Here is a 26,517-nt window from a genome sequence, read left to right on the forward strand (position 1 = left end):
TTCAGAGTAAATGATCTTGCTGATAGCTCTGTTGCCTCTAGGGCATAATTAAGTTGCCAAGAGAAGTGGTGAACAACATAAATAGATGGATGTAAATGCCATATCTAGCTGTACAATCGTCCAAGAAAAACGCAAGCCACTCACTCAAGGCCTCAAATGTTGCCAGAAGTTTTCTCAGGTAAAATATGAATCACAGTGCAGAATACAAACAAAACTTAGAGAGCATTTAAAATACAAATTCCTCTTCCTCATTCCCCGTTGGCAATGCTCCTCGCTCTGCTGTGTCACGAAGCATGGCAGCCGTTGAGTCGCTGATCCCAAGCAAGTACTGCAACCGGGAGAGCTGCTCTGGCTTTGGAATACTCTTCAGATAAACACAGTACAGGTCAGCAAGCTCTTCTTGTGAGGACCAAGACAAGGGCTCGGAAGGGACAGCCATGTCGCAGGCAAGCATGTCATTGAGGGAGGAAACCTGCAGCCAAGATTTTTCACCATTTTTCAATGTCATTTGAGTCGTCAAAACAACAGATCTGATCTGTATTACTTGCAGAATATGAATGTTCAGAATGCTGCTTATAGTTTAAAAAGAATTTTCCAGGTTTAATACAAGAAAAGTGAAATTACCTACTCCAGTGCGCATACTGTTAGCATAAGACCTGCACAAGCTACTTCGTGCCAGGAAGCACAAAATACACCAACAACAAAACACTTATGTTGACAACCTTTTCTAGAATACCGCAAACATAAGAAACTGCTTTCTTGGTAAGTTGTATCATGATTAACTGTAATCTAATCCATCTCAATCCCATCATTTTTTAATTAACACAGTGGCATGTTGTGTTTAGATAATAATAGATTACTTGATTGTGATTGAATTAAAACTTAACCCATCATGAGGGGCAGAATAAATGACACCCTTTATCAATAGAATAATTGCAAAAAACTATACTGCTGCTAAAACCGTGAACTCAAATTATCTTTCTAATTAATCAACAACTTCACAGGGTTTTCCACTTCTCTGACCTCAAAAAAAAAAAAAAATCACAAAAGCAATTTCACACAGACAATGTTGAAGGTGGGTGTGTTTGAAAGGAATAAGAACTGGAAAATAAAAAAATGTGTATTTTGCCAGCTTAGATAAGAAAAGAAACAGTTTCTTGCAAATCATTTATCTAATGCAGATGTTTGTTTTGCCCTTTTTGCAATTGACAAACAGATGTTAAGACTACTGATGAATAAGCAGAATAAAAATTCAACACCATATATAATATAGAGTCCATACCACTCCTTCTCGATTCCTCTGCCGAAGAAGTGCAACAGCTTGAACCAACGAGTTGGATAGCCTAGCCTTAGCGAGGTCCTGAACAACCCCTTTTGCCTTCTCAGCATCTATGCTAAGATCTGATGGGATTTTTTGATAAACCTCTTCTTCATCAAAGACAGCTGTACCTGATGAAAAAATCTCCTCCACTGTTTTCTTAAAGAGGTTTTCACGAAGGCGTTCTGAGATCATGCTGTCCAAATCAACATTTGCTTCTTTTAACTCTCGGACCTGTTGTATACCAATCCTCCCTTGACTCACAGCTGTTTCAATTGCAGCTGCCATCTTTGTGGTGGTTATATTCTTAATGACCTTTTGGGCATATTCTGCAGGCAGGCCCACCTGCTTCTGCACCTCATTGAGCTGCTCGATCCTGGCTTTTGTCAATTGCCCATCAGCTAGAATCACCTCAGCCTGCTTCATGAATGCCTGTTCAGCTAAGTTCCTGTGTATTTCCACTATCTCTTTACCAGTAAGCCCAAGAATTCCTCCAAGCTGATTTAGCAGCAAATATTCTGCATTGTCTTTCTTTGTAGTGATTTGAGCCCCAAATGGAACTACAGTAACTTCCCCGGAAAGACAGAAGAGCAAGTAAGTCCTGTAAAGGTCAGCCCTGTCCCTCTCTGGAAGGTCATCCTTGAGGTTTATCTCTGTCTGACCCGCTTTGCCCAGCTTTGCTTCAAGATCTTTGCTGGGCCTTGTCTTCCTTAGCGTCTGTAGGGACTCCCATTCATCTTCTTCATCGGTTTGTTTAGAGTCATCCTTGACAGGTTCGGCTGAAATTGTTGTGGGCTCTCCTTTTATGTCAGATATCAATTCCGTGACGACCAAGGTGTTAAAAGCTATCATTTTCTTCAGCTCTTTTGCAGCCTCAATTCTGTTGCCTGCGCCTTTTGATCGTTGTATATAATTCATGAACACTTTGCGCACCTGAATGAAAGATATTTTCAGTAACATGTCTAGCTGCTTTAATAGGGCTCAACCATCATCAAGTTTCACAAAAGAAGTGCCTTCACATGCGCAAAAGTTGGTCTTGCTATTAGGGGAAAAAAAACATACTGCTTTGCTAGCAATGGCCATGGCAGCATCCTTTGTAAGGCGCAAGCCTTGAGAAGCTTTTCTTACGGAAGCTCTAACTTCAGCATCATACCCCTCAACACCTGATGCAATTGCATCCTTCACAACCTGAAAAATTCAATTATGCATTAGTCAAAAACACAGAAACACAGATGTCAATTATCAATCAATGGATTCATGATAAAATAATTATTCATTAACAAGATAATCTTCTTTGATATGCAAAATAACACAATATAAGTTTGCAACCAGAATTTATAAGTCTTCAGTCTGTTTTCACTTTTACACAAATATGTACATAAGTACATAAGTTCCCATCCTTCGAAGATTAAAAAAGAATACAGTGTCGAACTACAAAGCAAACAACAAAACAAAAAAGTGCAAACAGTGTGACTAACACTCGGCGGGAAGAATTAAAAAACAAACAGCAAAAGCAAAAAAGGGTTGAATATTTAAAATATATGAATGGGACAAAAGGAAAGATTAAATTGCATTCGTACTCTGCTAGTTATCCATTTGCCTACCATAGATGCAGTTTGGGGATATAATAATCTACTATCACAATTTTAGATTTCTACTGGTTTTTAGACTATTGAATTTATTCAAAGTAAAGTAGAATCTTTTCTTTTAGCATCTCAACACTGACTTAGATTTGACTGAAGCAAGTGGGATACTTTTAGCTTACAGTCACTACTTCCCTCTCTACTGCAAGCAAAGTATCCATACCATAGAAGGCTTCGCAACTATCCAGAGTTAGCGTGCGTACTCTTTTTATGTTCTATGAACCTACAACTCTCTGTACTGAGCGAGTATCTAGATCTAGATAATCTGCCAAAGAATATCTGGAGGGGGAGACCCCATATTTTACCAGCATCTCTTTCGGTTCTTCGGTCATCCAGAGGTGTATATTCCCATTCTGCCTGGATCCGGTATTATTAGTCATATTGTATCGACCTTTGCGGGAAAACAAAGATTTTGACCTAAGCGTTGTAGTGTTGCCTAATTGTTCGGCCAGAGATGTCAAATGCGAGATCTTTAGCTACTTGTATCGATTTGCTCCAGTATAATTAGACACAATGCGCTGACAGGACGGGAGTTAATTAAGATTGAGGGAGCAGGGAAGAGGTTGTTATATTATTGGCTAGAACTAGGATAATTATTGTACGAGGTCTACCCAATGCTAGATGCAGAGGTGCATAATAGATCGATATGAACATCATGAGCTATCTCGTAGCATCAACATAGTTTGACTCATCACTTGACTTCGGAAACGGAACATTTCATGATTTTCCTTCTTTACTTAGATGAAGCACACTGGAAGTGCTCAACAATACTTAAACTATATAACATACTGGCTATTAAAATATATAACATACTGGCTATATTTCAGGAGATGCATACAGAGAGAAACTAGAAACTACGAGTCCTAAGCTCAGAGACCAGCATGGCAAACTTGGATACCTTTTCAAACAGGCGACCACAGATGTCAGCATGTGCTGCATCAACAGCTTCCTGAGGAATACAGAGAAGAACTCGTAAACGCAGTAAAGTAGCGACATCCTCCTCACTCAATTCTCCAGCAGTTACAGACTGCTGTAGCTTCCGCCTATATATTTCTGCGGGTTCAAAATGTAAAAATTGTAAGCACGTGATTGAAAGAAAAACAATCTTATTGCAAGACACCAACTCAACCTCTAAGCATAAGGAAAGACATTTTAAACATGAAAAATATCATACATCACAGATCTTTGATGACAAACATCCAACAAAGAAGGTTGACTTCTGCTATCTTTCTTCTGCATATATTTTATGCACTGCCAGGAAACTTTGCCGTGCTTCATTTTACATAAAAGCAACTGAATTTGGTTGCCAAATAAAGTAGCAGTTTAGCAGTTGGCCATTCATCTAGAATTACATCCGAAGATGCAGCTTTCTTTACACACACTAAATAAATAAATAAGTAAAAGCCTTGTATTCAGGAAATTTTATGTTACTGCCACGCAAATCAGCAGTGATTGACCCAAGACATTAGCATAGTGGAGCAAAAACTCAGGATCTAACCAGAAGGCACTGCAAAGAACATGCCTATAAAAAATAAAAAAAGTACAACAATATTTTTCAGGGGAAGAAACTATGAAGTGCTTTGAATTCATTGATGATACAAAAGGCACCTCTCTCACATGCAAAGCATTTCACACACTGACATGTAAAACTTCTACCAGACTTGCTACTTCAATGTAAAGAGATTCCACAAATGCATGACTTCTAGCTATGTAGAAAAGATACCCAGGAACATCAAAAACAAGCAGATTTTCATCTCAAAGGTTATGCATGGACAAACCCAACAATACCAAAAGTTGACAAATTCCAATCTAGAGAGGTTGAAATTAAGTTCTTCACACCAAAATGGTTATGCATCAATTTCCTTAGTATGAATCCAAGGTTCACCGTCTTGATACCAGACCCCGCATCGATACCATGATGATGTGATGTCAGTATGCTAGGGATGAGGGTCAATTCGGCATATCGAGACTCGGTGCATCCGTCGTACCGAGTCTCGATTCAATACCAGCATGGTATGGTACGTCTAGATAGAGTTGTACACACTGGTACAACAAACCTTGATGCAATCTTAAAAGGTGATATTCTCTGCAATATGGTTAGTCTAACCTTAAAAGATACCGCATTATCTATATAAAAAGATAAACTGGCCACAGAAAGCTACTTAAAAGAGCTCAAAGAAGCAAAAAAGTGGGGGGGGGGGTAACTACTCAAAGATTTCAGATAACCAGCAGAAATTTATCCGAGATCCTATAGTAGCACGCAGCAGCATCCAATTGCAACCTTCATTCTCAAGTAAACATAGTTTCATCACTGACACTTACTAAGATTTAGATGTAAGTTCAATAAAGATCACTTGGGTAGGATTACAATTTCTCCAGATTTGAGAATTTCCAAAATATTCCAGTCAGTGACAACAGAAGGACCATGCCCTTCTGAACACACATGGTATTATACTCAAATCCCAGAACCTTCTAAATGTTTATATGTTGAGAGCATCAAGTGAACTGTCACTTGGATCAATGGATTTAGAAGGTTTTTCGTAGAAATTCAACCAACTAAATAGCACATTTACTCGGGTTATGAAAAGCTGGGTAATATGGTTCCCATATTGGCCACTATAGGAAATGTCAATTTTCTCTAGAATCAGCCAAACTGGACCAATACTGCCCATCTCAGGCCAAATCAGGGCAGCGAGGGGCTTATTGGGTACCTATCACCCTAGAATCAGACTGATCTATACTTCTCAATACTGCTCAAGGTAACTTTTGAATTGGTTATTTAGTCTGTTTTCCACCATTTCAAGGTAGGAACAAGCTTAGGGAAAATCCGGGAGCTATCCAGATACATTTCCCCGAGATTCAAAGGAAGTACCATTAATTCTCAAAAAAGAAAAACTTGGGAGGTTTAAGTTGTGGGACTTAAAAGGATGACTCCCAGATCACAATCAAGGAAACAAAGGTCCGCATATTTATGACGAGGTGCAATACAAGGAGGATATGAGCCAACACCATCAGTCCCATACTAGTACATTATACTCGAGCAGTTGTGTGACTCCCTCTACCAAGTGCACAACATCAACCTGCTATGCGGTGACAACGACAAGCCCTCTAGGCACTCAATATGGTATCAAGGTGAGAGGCTGCAGTTGTATGCCAGAAACATTTCAAAGTTGTTCAATAATATCATATATGTATACATTTTTTTGTTACTTTTGGAATGAGTACTGGTTGTAGACTATTTCATCTTGAATCTTCAAAAGCTCCAGTAGCATTCATTGATTCAATGATTTCTTGTAACCTAATTGCATTTCAATTATTAATTATAACACATGTTTTAAAGTATCTATAATTCCAAGTTATGTGTTGTTATGACATAGAAGATACCATACAAAAACCATGACTAGGGCATTTAAATTGATACGCTTACCATATCACAGAGACAAAGCATCAAGACAGTAAAACTAAGGAAAAGGGGGAAAACAATTTTGGAGGTCAAAAAAGGCCGTACCAAGGGCATGCTGACCATGTTAGAGGACCAGTTCATGCCCTTTGTTGATATGGTGCACAGCCCACACGTAGTTGATATTTGTTTGATTCTCAACATGTCAAACCTTGAGATATCGTTCTTAATCAGGCATTCCATAAAGCATAAGGCAATAGTGCCAAAGGATCATCTATGTTGATTTTATCTCCCCCCTTTTATCTTTATACTTACCTCCTAGTTATACCTTAATAAATTTTTAATCACTTAAAAGAAAACATAGAAATGTATATCAACAAATATATCAACTTTTTTCAACAACTTTGAATAACGAATTCGAAGAAACAAACAGGTCTATTTGTGAAATTAATAGCGGAGGTCAAGCACCCCAAACCACTTATTATTAGAGAAAATGGTGTGGAAAACCTCAAACTACCTCAGCGAAGGAGATGAATTGGCCCTCCAACAATCTGACTTGAATTTGAGCTGGCTTAAGGCAGTAAAGAAGATGGATATTGTTGCATGATAATATTAAATATGTAAAAATCTAGCGCATTATTATAAAGCTAATCTATCATGATAAAAGCTTGCAGGTATACCCTGTATATGTCATTGTTGTGAATCTACTCCTAGATAATGTAGGGAAAGAAATTACTTTGATTAAAAAGAAGCTATGTTTTTATTGTTTACACATCAATGGCTCCATAGGAAAAGGAAACTTAAGAATCATCAAGTACCTTCATGAATCTCACTAGCCTTTTGTGGATCGAAATGTAGTTCTTCACAAAGGTTTTGAAGGAAGGCTGCTTTGCTTGGAGCTGCTTCCAGATCGCCACCACTAAAAGATTGTGAAAGCCGCCTCCGGTAGACCTTGGAGGTAATGTCCAGCATAATGGCTTCTGCCTCACGATTTCCTAAACCAAATATATTCTTCAAATGGCTCAAAGCCACAAGCTGCAATTTTTAAGAAAGAAAAACTAGACTGAGAAATTAATATGGTTGATGTAGAACCAAAAAATTGCAAGATACAAATGCTATTCTAAGCAATCAAGAAAAGTTTAACTGGGTTGCTAATTGCAACTTCATTAACTAATGTAACGAACAATAAATTAAAAAATAAAAATTTAACAAATGTTAAAATATTCGGAAATATAGTAAAGGTTGATAAATAAACAAAAAAGATATGTTCATTTTTAGAGTACATTTTTATTACCTCAGATCTTTGGATGTATAGTTTCCATTATTTAATCTGTTACTTTAATAAATACAAAATTAAAATACATGTTTCACATCATTTAAGTGTGTAATATCATTCAATTGTTTGATTGCAATTTGCAATGATAAAAATTGACATCCACATTTTTCAAAAAAAAATGCAACATTTTCTCTTGAAATTTGAAAACATAACAGCACAAGATTCATAGTAAGAATTTACTTGGAATCTTATAGGAGAGAAATTATGAAAAGCACTTTAACTCAGGGTTCACAGTCTTGGTACGGGACTTCATACAAGCACCATGCTAAAATAGTATCGGTTTGCCTAGTACAGGGATCAGTTTGGCATACCAAGACTCGGTACGCCCCCTATACCAAGTCTTGCTTCGGTAACGGTATGGTACGACATGCCCAATACGGGGTGGTATGCATCGGTACGGCAAACCTTGCTTTAACTTAGTCATGAAGGAGATTTTTGGCTCCAATATTGCATATCCACTGCTTATTAGAATCAATCTACTTGAAGAAACCCCATCTCTCTTTCCATAGAAGCCTTGCAAAATCTAAAAAAGTCTCTAATTTTTTTTCAAATAAAAACAATATATGATCACTGATTTTCTCAAAACTTACAAAGCATATTCCATTTTCTTTTAAAAAAAGGAAACATATGATCTAAAAAATGGCCAATCTTACACCAAAATTAGTCCCACAGGTTAATTTCAATAAAAACTCTGAGACCAACTATTATTTCAGATATGTTCCAAAGGAAAGTTATGTTTCAGTTCCAATTTCCGAGTTCTGATCAAAGTTTAAAACATGATGCAAAATCTATTTTTATGTACAACATGTATCCATTTATAGAATAAAATATCAGATGAGAAAGGGAATATACTCTACAAACTCTTGTCAAAGGTGGACAACAAACAGTTTCTGTTACAACCAATAAATCTAAGATGACTTTTGTCCAATATAAAAAATGTATGCAAGAAAGAGTTTACATCAAGGCTGATATTTTGATTAAAAAATGGTTAGTACTATGGACAAACAGGAAAAAGAATTACATGCATGATCCAACTTCGTTACATGGATTTTCATGTGGCCAACTTTTGCTTTCTAGAAATTTCCACATATTGCTTGAGTAGCTGAACGGAAATTGCTTGCTTGGTAAAACATCAATGTAAATGCTGGATTTGCATGACATGACACATGCCATGATAAACACTGGCATGCAGCATTGGAATCATATCTGTTTCATGCCAGAACTTGGCATGTAGCTGTGCCTGTGCTAGGCATGTACTGATATGGAACGGCATGGCATGGCACAGTACATTAGATGACAGTGCCAAGACTGCATGCCATCAGCAAGCCATGCTTCAGACCTATGCTGCATGACCAACAAGTTGTTTGTAACATACTATCATATATCTATCAAATGTCAACTGGGTGAATTTAAATTTCATCTACGCAAGTCATATAAAAGAAAAGAGGATTGAGTATCACTACTTCTCCATGTCACCTGCATCTATTGACAAGGTATTTAATACCCCAATCTCTCAAGCACCATAAATGTCAATCTCCCAAAAACACCACGCATACTCATCCAAAAGATAAACTCCATATTATCTATCTAAATTTCAATATCCATTGTACAGACCGATGAAACATTTCAAAGTATAACAAATCCATGTATTTTTATGCAATAAGTCTATATAAAGGTTACTCATCTTCAAATTACTGGTCATATTCTACCTCAAAATGATATTATAAATCAAGTGTCATGCCCCCCTAGTATTATATCCTGGAATTATCAAGATTTCCTTATTAAAGTTTAGTGTCAAAGTAATGTTGCCTCGATTTTGTGGTTTTCGAATAGAAATATATATACATACATATATATACATACATACATACATACATATATATATATATATACATATATATATACATATATATATAACTTTACTATATTAAAAAGAGTGATCAGGGTTCTTTGGGTCTGTCACATTTGCCCACGAAGGGAATATTATTTGATTTACAAACTAAACTTTGTTATACAATAATCGCCAACATGGGTAATTTTGGAAATAAAAACATGGCTAATAACTAAATCTCATCCAAATCAAATTCCTTTCTTTTTATCCTAACTAACTTCTCTCCAACAAATTTATGTCCTCTTTATCTCTATCTCCCACTCTAACAACCTTATCCACCTCTAATTTCTATTTTCCATTTTATTTCTTCATTTTCTATTTTATTTTCCATTTATTCAATGTTATTCACTATTTCTTTTTTTTTGCTACTAAGCACATGTACTTGTATGCTTATGTATGCATATATGTATATATGTATGTACTCTATGCATGTATAGATATGCATATATACAAGGTTTGCCGTACCAGTTGGTACCAAACTGTACCAAGCATACTGAACCGGTACGCAATCTCGTATTATACCGACACTCGGTATGCCTCGTCATCTTATACCGTACTATTACGGTGTTGGTACCCATACAGGGCCTGATACCAAGATGGCAAACCTTGCATATATAAGTAAATACATACATACATACATATATATATACATACATGCAAATAAGTAAATACATACATACATACATATATATATATATACATGCAAATATGTATATATATATATATATATATATATATATATATATATATATATGGGTGAGACAGAGAGGACTAACAAAAGGCCTGGTCAACCAAAGACTAAGGAAGAGGCACAGGGTGCAAAGAAAAAACTTTACACTCACTGCTATATTTAATGCCGGTGATTAAGAAAAGAAAATCTAAACATTTGGATGTGAACTAAAAGGCCTAAAATGTCTACTAATAAAAAATCATGTGTTTTGGAGATTGCTATATGATGTAGCAAGCGTCCCGAATCCAACGCACTATATCATTCCATTATGATTATCTACTTGGGAGGATGCATATCCTAGGGGTTTCAAAACATATGAACTTTCATAGATAGATATTTTATGCCATCTAGATCCCATCCAACAATTAGATTTCTATTCAACCAAAAACATTAAATTGGTCGTAATTGTAAATGCATTTCTTTACACCTCTGTATCTAATAAAGCTGCATATATATATAAATATAAATATATAGGTGACAATACTGCAATTAGATACAGATACTAAGAAAATGCTGACTGATATGTCATACTCCTTTAGCGCCTGCTTGGATGTGGCAACTATTTATCTGCGTTTACAGGACACCAGTACTTGTCAAGAAAGGAAAAGGAGAAGAACAGTTGTGCAAGGGATGGTGCGAGCTACTGGAATCTAGAATGCTGATTTTGGGACAATATAAGCCACCCAAAATGGTGATTTACCTTATCCGTGACAAAATGAGCATGGGAATCAAAGATACCCTGCTCTTTCTCACTTTCTTCTCTTCTTCACCTACAAACCATGGATAGTCTGTTTGTGCATCCAGATGCCCCTTAATGATATATAGGAGCAACATATAAGGGAACAGATTCAAGTATGCGTCAATGATGACATTTGTGGTTCGAGAATCTTTAAAAAAAATATCATTGAAATATCTATTTCAAGATCAAGAAATGCTCAATATTCAAAAAATTCAGTGGAAAAAGGATGCTGCAAATTTCAAATGAAATTCTGGAACCGAATTATTCACAAAATTAGATGGTTTTCCTGAGGTCCTCTCGGTTAATACTCAACTGTATTATTTATGAAAAAGTTCAATAATAACTCTATCATCTACATAGGGAATTTTCTAGGGTCTGACTTAATCAACAAAGATCTATCTAAGCGCTTAAAAAAGAAAAAAAGACAACAGGCAAAGTCTTCAAGGCTTAGAGATTTTTGCCATGGAATCTAATGTCGTTATGACTTCAGCTCATTGGAAAAATATCTTTATGATAGAAAAGTTTTACATCAAAGCTTTTGGTCAAAAATGTTGTGACCAATTTCTATGTAAAATATAGCAACAAGTCCCAAATCTGCTCCCTAGATATACAAGAGTTGGGTACCTTCGCTGAAGATCAATATTAGATTATTTGTTGGTAAATGTGTATGGTTCCTAATGAAAATTGAAAAATATATCCTAATAATTCAAAGCTTTTATAAAAGGCCATGGTGATTTTAATGATAACATTGATCTTCAAAAGACCCTATTTGAGGACACTTTGCTCTATGAAGCAATCACTCCAGAGTAAGGATTGTTGAACCATCCCACACTGGGCAGCTTGGGGCATCATGAACCAGACCAGTCGATTATTAGGATGGTTCGGTTAGTTCAAACGGTATAAAGCCTCTCCCTATCTCGCAATCTCTCGTAGATCCCTCTCACTTCTCCGCTCTACCCTCTCTCCCTCTCCCCCCCCCTCTCCCCCTCCTCTAGTCCTCCTGAAACATCAAATTATACTTAAAATCATTGAAAAAGTTTTAAAAAAAATTGATTACCAATAAATCAAACTTCAAAGGCATTGGAAATAAAATTTGGCATACCGATTTGGAACCGGTACACTTCTGCATACCGTGTTGGTACCGTACCGAATCGGCCACCGACCGGTATGGATCCTGATACCAGTTTGACAGACCTTGGTTGATACGTATTTTGTATTTTAAATACATTAAAATACTCTATTAGTTGTATATTATATTGTACATAACCATGACTTCAAAAATATATTATGCATGCCAAGTTAAATTCTATTTATGGTAAAAACGACATCAAAACCATGATAAAATTACAAATTAGACAATAATATTTATCAAAATAATAAATGAAAAAAGAAGAACAATGAGAAAACAAAAAAGAGAAAAATAAGGAAGGTGTACCGAGTGTCGGTATGGACCAAACCCATATTGTATCATACTGATGGCCAACCGATACAAGTCTCGATACCAATTCAACAATCCTTGTTTAATTGTGCAATTATCAATGGTCAAACAAGAGACATTGGAATGATGGAGGAGAGTTGCAACATAAAGCTTGTGTAAGAATAGAAAAACTAAATATTGGCACTTGGAAGATAAAGCACTCGGACTTGAGGATAGCAATCCTCAAGTCATGTGCATTCACGACCACAGTCTCTCCTAATAAGACAAAACGAACTCTAGAATCACCATAATGAGAAGGTATAATTATCTTAAACCTATATGCATGCTTATTTATATTAAATATCATAAACAAAGGTCCTAAAATTCTACTGTAAGTGCTCTAATGATCCTAGGATTCCATTAGCCACTACACTCAATCATGTTCTTTTTTAAAGAAAATTGTATAAGCCTGTTGTTGTCAAATACTTATGTCAATTTGGGAGCTCGAAGCACATCCACTCCCAGATGAAAAGTTAAGATATCTAATAGTGTCCACAAGTCTCCAAGAATAGTGTTATGTTATAAGCAAAGGTCTAGGAAGCCCAATTTAATAAGTCAAATAAAATGAGACTTCCACTCAATTGGCAAGTAATGTACAATCATCTTTAACAACATATCTCTAGAGTTGGCCAAAGCTTGCAAATCTATACCTATACATGAAAAGGGAAAACAAGGCCCTCAGAAAGCAACATGTGCCCCTTTCTCTACCCTCTCCCCTCTCTCCTCCCCTGATCGTCCTCTCTCACCTCTTTGCTCCGGATTCTAGTCCTCTCTAGAGGAAAACCCTAGTGCCCCCTCCGACGATAATACCATCCATAGAGAAGGCCCTGCCTATCGCCTCGACTTGTTCGAGCTCATCCTCCTCAAGTCAAAGCCGGAATCTTCGTGGCCAAGTGAGTTCTTCGTCTCCCATCTCATCTTTTAGCCTCTGCTCCATGTTATCGTCCTCCACTCTTTGGAGGTAACCCTGAACGATCCCCCTCTGATGACACCGTCGTCCATCACTAGTGCCTCATTTGTTACTTTGGCCTCTTCAAGCTCATCCTCCTCGGGTTGGCACGGGGATCTTCATGTCCAGGTAAGTCCTCTCTTTTCGCCCTCCCTCCCTCTCTCTCTCTTCTCCCTCTCCCCTCTCCCTCTCTTACCTTCTCTGGCCTCTGCTTCAAGTTCTAGTCCATCCTCTAGAGGAAAACCCTAGCACCCCTCTAATGTCGCCGTCGTCCGTGGTGACGGCCTATTTTGTCACCTTGACCTCTTTGAGCTCATCCTCCTCGAGTTGATGCTAGGATCTTCATGGCTAGATGAGTCCTCTCCCCCCCCCTCCCTTCCTCCTTTCCTCGTTCTCCCCATCTCCCTCTCCCTCACCTTGGTATCAATATGCATCATGTTGATATAGTACTTAGTACTTACCAATACTGAACCAGCAGTCGTCCGGTATGCCATTCGGTAATGGTTCGGTGTACATTGCTCCAAACAAAACACTAACACTTTTTCTTTGTCATGATTCAATATTTTCCTTTGTACAATTTCACAAACTGGTTTATACGTATGATGTTTCATAGTTTATGCCGACATGTCAATGTATCTGTATTGCCAGAATCTAACATACCAAATATGTCAAATATCAGACAAATTATCCAAATTTGTGTTCACCTTTTTTTCTTCAAGACGTCCATTTGGAAAAGAATCCGCTGCATACACTCTATATAGCAATTTTAAATCATCCATCTTTCTATCACCATCATATTCTCCACCTAAGCAAGAATACACATCAATGTCATTTTATTGTTACATTGGACTAATAAGAGGCAAGGAAATTAAGCATGAAAGAATTCTATGCACCTAATAAAGAAACAGGTCCGATCCCAGGGGCAAATTGGTCAGCTTCAGGATGTTTGCTTAATGATGTCAGCAAGTCATTGAATGCCAGAACCTTATTGAGCTCCTCAATAACAAGCGTTGTTCCTGTGCTGCATCCCTTTGATTTGTTAGTGAATATGTTAAAGCTAAACCTGAAACAGATAAATGAACTACTTGCAGACTATGTATAACAAATCTTCATATTCAGATTTATAACATTCTCATGCCACAACTTATATAATAAAACTACTGGAAATATATAATATATTTATATGCTTATTTTTTAATAAATTCTCTTGCTCTTTAATTCAAAATTTTAATGATAATATAAACAATGGAGAAACTAAAATGGAAGCAAACCATCAATCTTGTTACCAGCCTTCTTAGATTCTGCAGGCAATAAGTCAGGAGTTTTGGCCTGATTTCCCTTACACAGAGAATCAGTAATGAACTTGCCATGTTGATCTTCCCTTTAAAATGCTGAAAAAGGGGCTTTGCTGAAAAAGGGGCTTTCTTCAATTGCAAATCTTTATGAATGATTGGAGAATATAGTCACCATTTAAATCTTGAGGAACTTTCTAGTTTTGCCTAAATCAGTCTAAAGTAGAAGATTTTTTTCCACAAGAGAGAGATGAAAGGCTATTGTGAACTTCTGCTAACCACACAAGGAACAAATGTTACAAATCTATAACAATCAGGAGGGCAGCTCACCAGGAAAGTTGATTGATTTATTGAACCATGTCAACAGTCTTCCAAGGTATGGAAGACAGTAAAGTGGACTACTCATATCCCATTAAGCATATCTGAGCAATCGTACTTCAGACTAAAATCATGAATGTTTATAATCCACAGGGTTCCGTTTCACAGAACAATGGTGATTTCAAGATCTGGCCACACTTCCATCCTCAAAAAATCCGTCCTTAAGCCCTTGCTTGATCACCATAGCTCCAGCTATAAAAACACAGCCTACAGTTAGAAGATAGTGCAACATAGCTTGGCTAATCTATTTGATGTCTTTTCATTTTCATTTCAGGCTTTGACTTCCCTATGTTGATCATTCATATCTGCGACACAATGAAAGAACCCAATTGCCAAATCCACAGCGGTTGTAGAACAATTTCATAGTAATGACAAAAAATACATTCTTGTTTTGGTCAATACTTTAAGACAAAACACAGCTCCAAGGGATAGTTTTGCAGCCAATATGGATGGTGTCCTGCAGGATTTCAAGTAATAGCCCTGCCGTCTTGGACAAGTCAGTCGGCAATAAAATCAGCATTGTCTCCTTCCCCTTATCAAGAAGAGAGAGAGAGAGAGAGAGAGAGAGAGAGAGACACACACACACACACACAGAGAGAGAGAGAGAGAGAGATTAGGCTCAAAAGTCCAAGCATATGAATCATACAAGTGGAGCTTCTTATCTTCTCTGAAGAATGATCTCATTATTTGACCTCTGGCCTGTGTAAGATTCAGAATGACCAACAATCAAGATCACCGATATAATAGCAAAAGGCATATTAATAAGTCCATTATGGAGTTTGGACTAAAAAGTTTTTCAATAGAATTAAGGATGAATATAAAGTCATCTCCACCCCAAACTCTAAGAGACAAGGATTCTGCAAAAGGAATATTTGAATGTCCATGATGAAAGGCGGCAACCCTTCTAATATCCTCTGCGAGATGAACTCCTCAATTATAAGATTCAAAGTCATCAAAGCACTATTAAAGCAGCAATTACAAAATGTAACGAAAACCCACGGATGGAAAGTTGCTGAGTGAAAATAAAATTACATCACTATGGTGGCCAGTTGTCACATGGGATATTTAATGACACCACTTATTTCAAAATGAAACAAAAGTTGCAGGTCATAATGCCAAAGGATATCCAACTACCTTATCGTCCTTGCAATAAAGAATGCCCCTACTCTTTTGGCAGTCAACACATGGGACCCAACAATCTGAAATTCCACCAATCAAAGGATCGTTTGAGCTCCATGCACCAAAAAGAATCTCCAATTCTCCATGTTCCCTAATGATCCTATGCATCTTTCCAAATGGACCCTCTTTGCACCAGGTGGTTATTGCTACCAATCCCCCAAAGCTTGGAACTATGTAAGAGTGTAAAAAAAAAACATGATCATCAGTTTTACACTTTGTGGTCTAAAATTATTTGAAAACTCAAAATTTTTAACCTAAATCTGATTTAATTTTAGATTTGCAAAAATCTGTAAAGATAATGAATCTACACTCTCAGGGTCACCTTAATCATGATCCCAACCCTCAAGCCTACTTGAAAGAAGAGCACAGAAAAAGTATTAAAAATAAAGGAGGATGGGAAGAAGATTGGAATTAAGAATAAATCGCTGGATGACTAATCAAAGGTTAACATGGACAAAAGAAGATCAAGCATGACAGAAAGAGGTGGTACAGCAATCAAGGGCAAACGGGTGAACACGCTGGTTTTTGGAATAAGAGGGGTCTGATTGTCTCATTGCTTGCTCTTTACTGGTTTTTGGAATTCGACATCAGGAAGTGTTTTCACACCATCTATCTTACGTAGAGCTGAATTTGGTTTTTTCGGTGTTCTCGTCGGAACACGCAGGCACTTAGGATCGCTTCAATCATTGGGATCTTTATAGCCCCCACCTCTACTCAAAAGGCAAGGCGAATGGGGTTCCTGACCAATGAGCAGCGAGCAAAGAATCCGGGGGTCTTTGAACTGTTTTCGAATGCCTTGAATTCCCAGATGGGTGGAGGACTAGAGAAGTGGAGGTTTCAGGCCTAGCTTGACGCGGCAGAGTTAGAACTCGAAATAAGGCGTTCAACACCAAATCAGCCGTTTTGGGTTAGATTCCCCATCCACTCTCATCATCCCAGCCGATGGAGCACCACGCAATTGGTCTTCTCTTCCTCAGCTGAACCTTAAATCCGTTCTTAGAGTTCGAGAAAAAAGCGCAGGCAAGTCAGCGTAGCGATTGGACAGAAACGCTCGACTGTGGCACAATTAGTTCAAATTCTTCTACCCGATTCGCCGGGAAGGGGGATTTGATGAGGCAACCAGATGGTTCGTCGAGTGCTCTCAAACTCTTTGCTCGTTTGGATCGATCAGATCGGGGAGATCTAGATGATTTTCTTTCTCATATCCTTTATCTCCTCTATTTTCTCATTAGTTTCTTTCTTTTAGGCACCTAAGAGAGGTTCATAGTCCCGCTCTCTCAATGAGATAAGAAGGGAGAGCAGATACATATCTGACACCATTCTTTTCTTCAAATGGGACCCATGTATGCTGGCTAGCTGTTCCATCAAAAACGAGCATAACTTGGGGCCCTTATGACTTAAGAAAGTGGACCAACACTACAAAAAATATCCACCCAAACTCCTAAATCTCACTCCATCATGTAGACACCAATTTCCAGCAAAATAACCTACTTACGAACAACAAAACTCAAGTTCAAACCCCATAAAACCTGAAAATACAGAGAAATGATTAAAAAGACTAACCTCTAACAAACAGCAAATTATAAATTAACACTAAACCATAAAGTTGAAACTAAATAAACCTAAATGCTAAGCCTAATCGAGAGAAAGTATCTTTATTGGTTGGTTTCATAAAAAAAGAATATCAATAAATTACTGTCTGAAGAAGGTTCTAACAGCCAAAACTTTTCTTTATTGTCAGTTCTAAAAGAAGGTTTAAATTACATATGTACACCAAAATGATATTGATGACCACTGTTTCAATTGATAGAGTATATTTTTAAAATTGTCTTAAGAAAAAATAGTGTCAATCATTTTGTGATAATGAGAGATTGTTGAGCGAAGAAAATTAGGGATTTTCTGGAGACCTATTTGAACTGGAAAAAATATTTTGGTGTTTGGTTTCCCTAGATGTTCTAAGAGATATCTCATCCCAATATTTAAGACATTTGCTCCCAAATTTTGATAAGATTAAAGTACTTACTCGTTCATTAAAAGCATACGAAGTCACTGTTAAATGTATTAAACTTCATCATTTGTATAATACTGAAACAATACATATTGCTAGTTCATTTTAATCTTCAGATGCAACGCATCCACAACCCATTAGAATTGCCCAGAAGATGACTTTCATCTCTGGTTAACAATCTTGGTAAAAAGTGACATTGTTACAAATTTTAATTTAAAAACTTGTTTCAATTAAATCCCTGCATTAATATTAAGTCTAATTGATCTAGAACTTGGCAGTTGTGGTTTTGTATTATGTTGAACTTATTCATATGCTTAAGAGACTCTCTGTCAATAAATGAAGTTTAGGTAATTCCTTCTAATGTATTGCTCTAATTGATAGACATGTACATGGAGTGTTTACTGGCTTAGCTACCTTAACAAAATCATCATGATTACTAGAAAATATAGAATTTGACTTCCTAATGAGACTTTACACATATGACCATGCATTGTTTGAAACAAAGTGACAAGACATTTAACTATAAAATAAAGAACATTCTTAGTCAGCAAACTGATAAAGATAAGCAAATTTGACAAGAATTCAAATCCCAATGTTATTATAGATTAAGAACAGATGTTGTACATTGCTTTTGTCCGAGATTTCAACATGCCAAGCGCCACTGAAATATTTTCTTCAATCAATTTTCTTGTGTGTTCCCTCAACATCTCAGAAGCAATCTGCAAGTAACCAATGTCAAATAGGTCCACAACTTATAATCTTAAACTATAGAAGGGCACATGCAATATATATTAAAGAAATAGATATGACTTAACCCCAATAAAGAAGAAATATATATATTTCATAAAATAAAAAAATTGTAGAACAAAATAAAGAAGACAAAATTATAAAATAAATAAACAAAAAGTAATTTAAAATAAAAATTCATTATAGAAAGCATAAAAAAGTAGATGAAAATATAAAATCTACTAATACATAATGGGAAGGCCCCAATTGCAGAATGCGTGTGAGAATTTGGGGTCTCCCATGATTGCAACACTAAAAATATAAATGCTGAGAGTCCAGCATGTGCTGAACTCTAGAAGCCTCCCATGGTGCCATTCTTAAAAGGAAATAGTTGGAGTCCAGCAGGCTGGACTACTGAAGCCTTTAGTTCCATTTCGAATCATCCCCTTCTATGCTTAAGAAATAAAAAAATCTCAAAATCAGCAAATGCCTTCCATTTTATGCAGGTCGTTTTGGCATATGAAACTAGTAATATAAACATATAAAACATAATAAATTATTCAAAAATTTAATGCTCCACAGCCATCAATATAATCACATTCATAGCCCAATTTATGCCAGGTTCCACAAACTCTAATTATCCAGTTTCTATTACAAGATCTCAACAATGAGACACTCGTATAAAAATCCATTTACTATAACAAATTAGGAGATACATTACATCCACTATTTATTGTAGTCTATTAGGGATTAGAAGTAGAAAGCTAGTTTGTTTGGAAAGAACTCAGGGAAAAGAAAAGTCAGTATCAAGGAATTGGTTCTTTAGGAAATAATAATGGGAATACGGTTCCAAATAGAATTTTTTTTGCAAAGTAAGGTACTTTTAAATTAATTGAACATTATTTTGGTCCAAAAAAGTTGACAAATGGAATCCGGCAAGGAATATCAAAATTGAAAATTCCCTTTCTGTAATATGGTACAGATAATCCTTTCTTTAGTATAAAATTAACTCCCTGAATGTGTCCTAGATTCATGGAGAAACAACTGACAAACTTTTGAGAAAAAACCTAGCAAACTTGAAAAGGTGGTTTGTAAACTATCCATAGACCATTACAGTTCTCGTATATCTGTTAAATTCCCCACTTTTGTGCATTTCTCACCTGAAATTTTGTATCTCCCTAAAACCTTGATTACTTCTCAACTATATCACCATAACAGGAATATTTCAAAAATTGATCTAGAGGCCAACAATATGACAAACCAAAGATACGTTAGAATATAAATTACTTCATGGACTGTCAGATGTTCATAACAATACAGTAAAAACAGCAAAAAAAAAAAAAAAGTGAAAGGTGCACATACCTCATCAGAGAGTCTATATAGAAGCTGTGATTTCCTCAGATCAATAAGCTGGTTCACATCAATGTCTGAAAAAAGATAGAATAATCAATCAACCATAGCATGCAAACTGAATTAAACTCATTGTCAATAGTCTCATTGGAACAAAGAGAAATCTACTTGGATTTTGGATGTCCACCCAAAGAAACCAAAGGTCTAATATTAATTTAAAACTAAAAAGAGGTGCAATTAATAGTGAACATTCGATAATTAGACTAATAAACAAAAATTTCCACTTATAGTCTACTTTTAGCTCATTTTCGACATATTATCTCTAAGGAGAAATTAAATTTTGAAAAACTTAGCATCTCAAAACATACAGAACAGATATAATCCACAATAAGCTCTTATTTTAACTCAAATGAAAATTTTACCCATTAGTAATTACAGCAACAAATTCTTTTACCAAGAACCAGTGTTGTTTTGTCAGTACAGTATCTCCTAGTCATGTCATGGGCGAGCAGATTTGACACAAACACTAAAAATTAAAATAGTAATAAGAGCTTGAGAAGAGGTACCCTAGCAAGACACTTGTCTCACAACCAACAAAACATATGTTTGAAAGGCAGCTTCCTTCTCAGGTAGGTAGAACGTTCTGCACAAGGTTTGAAAGCTCAGCTTTTGTTTTGGTTTTAGTTAGGTTTGCTAGGTTTTGATTTCAGCTCAAGTTCTGTTCAAAAAATGAAGAAATAGGAAAACAAAGAAAAATAAGAGAAAAGCAAAATAAGCCAAGCCAAGGAAGTAAATGCTACATAGTTTTAAAACATATTATATTATTTTAATCATCAAATCTATGGTTTCTTGTTTGGGGCTGAATGCTTAAAATATGAAGAGTCATAAGACCTTTTGAAGACCAATGAAACATTATAGAGTTAGTCTTTACTAATAATCTAATTCCTGAACACCGAAAAATGCAGTAACATATAATTACATATGAATATGAAACATGATATAATAAGTACAATCAGTTTAAGTACGAAAGACTCAGTTAAATCTACTAAATATGAAAAGGTAATGACTAGATATATCTCATACACATGTCTTGAGGATTTAAACTGAGATCCAGCAGATCCAACCTCAAATCTTGTGCATTTGGGACTTTTTCTCCTACTTCTCTTCAAAAAAATTATCTTAAAGACCCAAAAGATTCTCTTATATCTAGGAAAAGCTACCTTTCTATTAAACTTCTTATATCCAAACTGCCACATGCTTCTTTTTTTTTAAAAAAAAAAGTTCTAAAGTATATGATTAGTGTTAAGAAAGTACTTGTTCCTCATAGGTTAGACCTATCCTCCATAAGCATCTTTTGAATTTTAATTCAAAAATGAAAAAAATGATCCAAAATGGGCACTATATAGTTGAATTAAAGAAGTAAAAGAAATGACCTCAAAACGACCCTATAGTTAAAATATGACCATAAAATGATATTTGATATCCGTATTAAGAAATATGACCATAAAATGATATTTGATATCTGTATTAAGAAAAAAAACAGCATTTTCGATTAGTTTAGGCTGATACCACACTAAAACCTACCAAACTTGAACAACCAAGAATTTCAGTTAGTTTCAGAACATGTAAGGCAAGATTGATCTTTTTGCCCAAAACTTCAATCCTTGGCTTCACGACTATTTCCTTTGGCACAAAAGTTTGAAGAGAAAAGTTATCACAGGGAGATATAGTAGGTGGCTCCAATAATTGATGCTATGCCAACATTAACAGTTAGTCTAGTATTTCTAGTAATGGCACACTTTGTAACCTATATCTTTACAGGCATATAGGACTAGACCTATAGATGACATGGTGATATATCCAAATTAGGAAGACTTAAAAAATTGTGATAACAATCTAATTGTATCACCAGTTTTAAGTAAAGATACAGAAAGAAAATTCGTGCATCACCTCTTCCGATCAGCTTTAGCTTTAAAGCATACAATCTCTGAGCATTGTCTCGCACAGCAATATCAACCTGGCATTGAATAACTAATTTTGTGAGATTGATAACTAGATTGCATGTTTCGTCAAGAGCTGGGTTACTGAAATCTTCAGAAACCCAGTAACAAAATGAAGTTGTATTGAATGGAGAGAAAATATATCCACAAATAAACTATCGAAACATGAAACTTCAACAACCTATGTAATTCAAAATATGTAGACTGAAAACTCACAAAATGGAGAAGTAATAGGGAAATTCTATCAAATGCAAGATCTTTATGATGCAAGAACTTGGAATAAAACATGTCTACTCAAATCAATTGCTCCATAAATTATTCAAGAGAGTTGTGATACACAGTCATCAAGATTTCACCAAATAAGATCCAAAAAGGTATATTTTCTTCCTTTAACTCAAATGCTAAGCGAGGGAGAAAAAAACATCAAGGCATCTGGTCGTCCAGCATGGCTACCCTCTCTACACACACTGTGGCACCTACATGTCATATGCCCAATGTGTGAGGCCTGGATATGTTACATAAAAGCTGCAGTGTCAAGTGGTCAGAATTTTCTGGTTTCACTAAGAGTGCATGTGTACCGTGACCAGCTGGTATTGCTCCACGTTTTTGTCTTCAAGTGAACCTAGAACTTAAAGCTCAACCCATCCCTGCCCATCCTTTTACTACAGGAAATGAATGGACTGATTACAAGATAAAATACTAAGCACCAACAAGATTTAAATACCTGAGCATCAGTGACTTGGAAAAGACGCTTCCAAGGCAAAAGGAATTTTGACGCTTCCCCAAATACAAGTGTTGAAACATAGATGAGCTTTTGAAAGGCCTGTGCAGCAAAGTCACTTTATAGTTGTCAGCCAGTGCTTGTTCCTTCAAAGACCTAAACAGATGTGGATTGTTTTGCCCAGTAGATTCAAAGTATGCATAACTTACCCGGCGTTGCTCTATATTAGCCTCGCGATCTCCTGTTTCCAGCCTTTGCCTGAAAATATGCCTTCCGATCTGCAAAATTTGAAAGCAAAAAGAGTAACAAGAAGAAGAAACAAAAACTTATAATGTGCTTAATTAAGTATGATAAGTAGAAACAACTCATCAAGCAAATAACTAAACAGAAGAATTTTACCTCTATATGAACAGATGCTGCATCTGGATCATCAATTCCAAGAGCTTCTTTAAATTTGATGATTGTCTCAACCTCGTGTCCCTTAAGATTTTCACCACCAGGTGGAAGAACTGAAGACACAAACCTGAATGAAGTACGAAGAAAAAAAATTTATCAACTGAGTTAATGAATAAAGGTACTTGATCTTCGTGGCTAAACTTCTTCAACTATTCAATCAGTTCTTCATAAAACCAGAAGGCACTAAAAGGGACAGATAATAAATTGTTAGAGACAAAAGACTATAATAGGCGCTTGTCAATGGAAGTATTCCGAAATTTTTAGAGATACTACCAATTAAGTATTGGTAGTCCCTTAAAACAAATTTACTAGATGAATAAGATGATTATTATAAGCATGTAGAGTAAGGCAATATGCTGCCACTATAACTCTTCCGCAAATGATTGCAACTGTTATCCAAGCATTTTTACTATGTCTTCATATTACTGACTCTGACCAACTAGATTAGAAAAACATCATCAAGTAGCATAAAATATGATTAAGAAACATTCTGAACATACTTCTGCAGCATAGATGACCTTCACTTAAGAGTTCAAATGTATTAGCAATTGTGCTTTTTGTGCATTAACTTTATCACCACGATTTGGCATAATCAATGAAAGATGTTCCATAACTTTATATGTGTCTTTAGTATTTCATAAGAAGCATACCTGAATATCAGTATAAACTTCATATTTGCACATGACACACAAATGGTATCAAAGTAAATCAGTGCCAGACAAAACATAGCCAGGTATACATGCTTAGAGACAACAAATATATCCACGTAAGTTTACTCTGTGTTATCCCATATTTTTGGATATCTGTAGCACTGTCAAAAACTAGCACTTTCGCCAGCACCAAAGCAATAATGAAAGGAATAAAATGTAGATGCATATATATTCAAATGATTTTGTATTCATTATACTGCTCACCGGCTATACAAATCACAGAGCTCGGCTTTGAAGGCGTTATCCTGTCTGCTAACACCATATCTGCAAAGTAAAATCCAGAGGGGGGAAATAAAACAAGGTTAAACCATAAATAATACAAAAAGTTAACAGCCATGTAATAACTTAAAAACCAATCAGAACCTCTCGTTTTAAATATAATTTGAATTTGAAATGAGAGATACACTCATCAATCATCGCCCAAATAACGAATAGCTTAAATAGAACACTAACTGAAACCAACTGCATTCTTCTTGGTCCCGTTTCCTTGGTATCCAGAAACCACTAACAAGCCAAAATTCCTAGATCGTTAAACCCTATTCACTGCCAACCCAAAACACTGGAGCCAGAAGCCAATCAAGTTCACCCTCGAGCAATCTACTTTATCTGTTTATCGTCCCTCGAACGGAAACAACTAAACGATCTGATGAAAAAAAAAATCAAACTTTCCGGGAACAAAACTAAACCAACTAACTTTTTGGCGACAGCTTCCACGTCCTCCTTCGATACTGCCGTCGGATCATCATAACTAGCCACAAGATTGTGCAAATTCACTGCAGCAACCTCCGGAACGCTCGAATTGAGAGCATAGACCACCGCACCACCGGCCGCTCCAAGAGCGGCTGCCCCACCGAGCGCCGCAACCCGGCTGCCTACAAAGCGAAGACCTAGACCGTACCCTGCCGCCAGAGCGGCGGCAGCGACGACGACGGAGCTCGCCACCCTAGCCGGAGGGGGCAGGGCGTCGACAAGCACCTGGGGTCCAGAGAGCTCCCGGCGGCCTCCGAAGATCGACGGGCCTACGGCGGGAGTGGTGGCGGGGGCGGCGGCATCGGAGGCGGAGCTCTGGGGAACGGAGACCCGGCAGCGGCGGCGGGCGCGATGGCGGCGGGGAGGGAGGCGGAGGAGGAGGGTCGCGGGGTTGGAGGGGCGGAAGAGGAGGTGGCGAGAAGGGGTGGCAGGGGCGGGGGTTAGGAGGGCGAGATCCATTAGCCGCCGGCTTCTTTCTCTTCCTCCTCCTACTTGTCTTTTCTCGTGGGAGGACAGGAAAGAAGAGAGGGGATAGCGGGGGGGCGAAGAAAGGGTTTTCTTGGGTACGCGACGGATGGGCGATGGGCGATGGGCGATGGGTGAAACTCGTTTCACACAAGTACGATATTTTAAAATTATTTTAAAAAAATATCCATATCACTTCCAAAAATTCAAAAAAAAAAAAAACGATTTTGATTGTTCTTTGTTCATGCTATTTTATTAAAAATATTCTTATAATTAAATCATAAAAATAAGATTTTCATGAATACTAATAGCTATTTATGAAATATGCCATTACTCCTAAGTTTAATAATTAATATTTTATTTTATTTTATTTTTGGATGAAAAGGGTGGCGCATGCACCTATTTTATTGGAAGAAAATGGTATATAAAATGAAACACCACAAGAAAAGGATCAGGAGCACGAGTGGAGTTACGATCAGGCAGAGGTCAACTAGAACAACAAAAACTAGAGGAGCTCAGAGTGTTCTTAATAGCCATAATTTGAGAATAGCTGCGGAACAGTGATGCTATAAATTTTCTCTATAAGGCATCTCATTCCGGTAACATAAAACAAATAATAAAATAAATTTAATTAATTAATATTCAAATTTTAATTTAAATAATTAAAACTAAATTTTTAATATCTCAACAAACCAACAATATTCAAATAATCTTATAATCAAATCCTATATAAATTAAAGATATCGAATTCGGTCTCTGGTCTCTCTCCCGAGAATAATCCTAGGCCATCTTAGTTCTCAAATATGTAAAAATAGTAAGATATATAATAATGAGGTAAACAACCTAGTAAGTAATGAATACTTTAATTAGTTTAATCAGGTAATAAGTTAAATAATTATTTATAGAAATAAGTATATAGAATTCATTAATTCAAACCAAGCCATAATATGAAATATCATCAAAACATTATGCATGCCAAATTCAATCTTTCTCAAAATC

General features: G+C 36.5%; 1 protein-coding gene across 1 annotated transcript; it reads right to left on the reverse strand.

The window, feature by feature from the left end:
• Positions 1 to 25,587, reverse strand: LOC103720059 (protein TIC110, chloroplastic). Its single transcript, XM_039116905.1, has 15 exons — positions 24,998 to 25,587; positions 24,508 to 24,567; positions 23,537 to 23,660; positions 23,347 to 23,415; positions 23,141 to 23,239; positions 22,367 to 22,433; positions 20,429 to 20,493; positions 18,965 to 19,059; positions 14,377 to 14,504; positions 14,188 to 14,288; positions 7,180 to 7,396; positions 3,860 to 4,014; positions 2,381 to 2,506; positions 1,283 to 2,251; positions 1 to 472 (listed from the first exon to the last, which is right to left on the reverse strand). Exons 1-15 carry the CDS (start codon positions 25,510 to 25,512, stop codon positions 227 to 229), a joined length of 3,036 nt encoding a protein of 1,011 aa, XP_038972833.1. The 5' UTR covers positions 25,513 to 25,587; the 3' UTR covers positions 1 to 226.
• Between the last annotated feature and the right edge of the window lie 930 nt (positions 25,588 to 26,517).

The sequence above is a fragment of the Phoenix dactylifera genome, unplaced genomic scaffold, assembly GCF_009389715.1.
Source record: "Phoenix dactylifera cultivar Barhee BC4 unplaced genomic scaffold, palm_55x_up_171113_PBpolish2nd_filt_p 000144F, whole genome shotgun sequence".
Taxonomy (NCBI): domain Eukaryota; kingdom Viridiplantae; phylum Streptophyta; class Magnoliopsida; order Arecales; family Arecaceae; genus Phoenix; species Phoenix dactylifera.

What these genes read in the sequence shown, in the direction of transcription:
- LOC103720059 (XM_039116905.1), bottom strand. Translation starts at nt 25,512, where the DNA reads ATGGATCTCGCCCTCCTAACCCCCGCCCCTGCCACCCCTTCTCGCCAC. An exon ending in CAGCATCTGTTCATATAGAG is followed by an intron (nt 23,416 to 23,536) that starts GTAAAATTCTTC and finishes CAAATTTTGCAG; the next exon opens with ATCGGAAGGCATATTTTCAG. An exon ending in TGGCCATTGCTAGCAAAGCA is followed by an intron (nt 2,252 to 2,380) that starts GTATGTTTTTTT and finishes TCTTTCATTCAG; the next exon opens with GTGCGCAAAGTGTTCATGAA.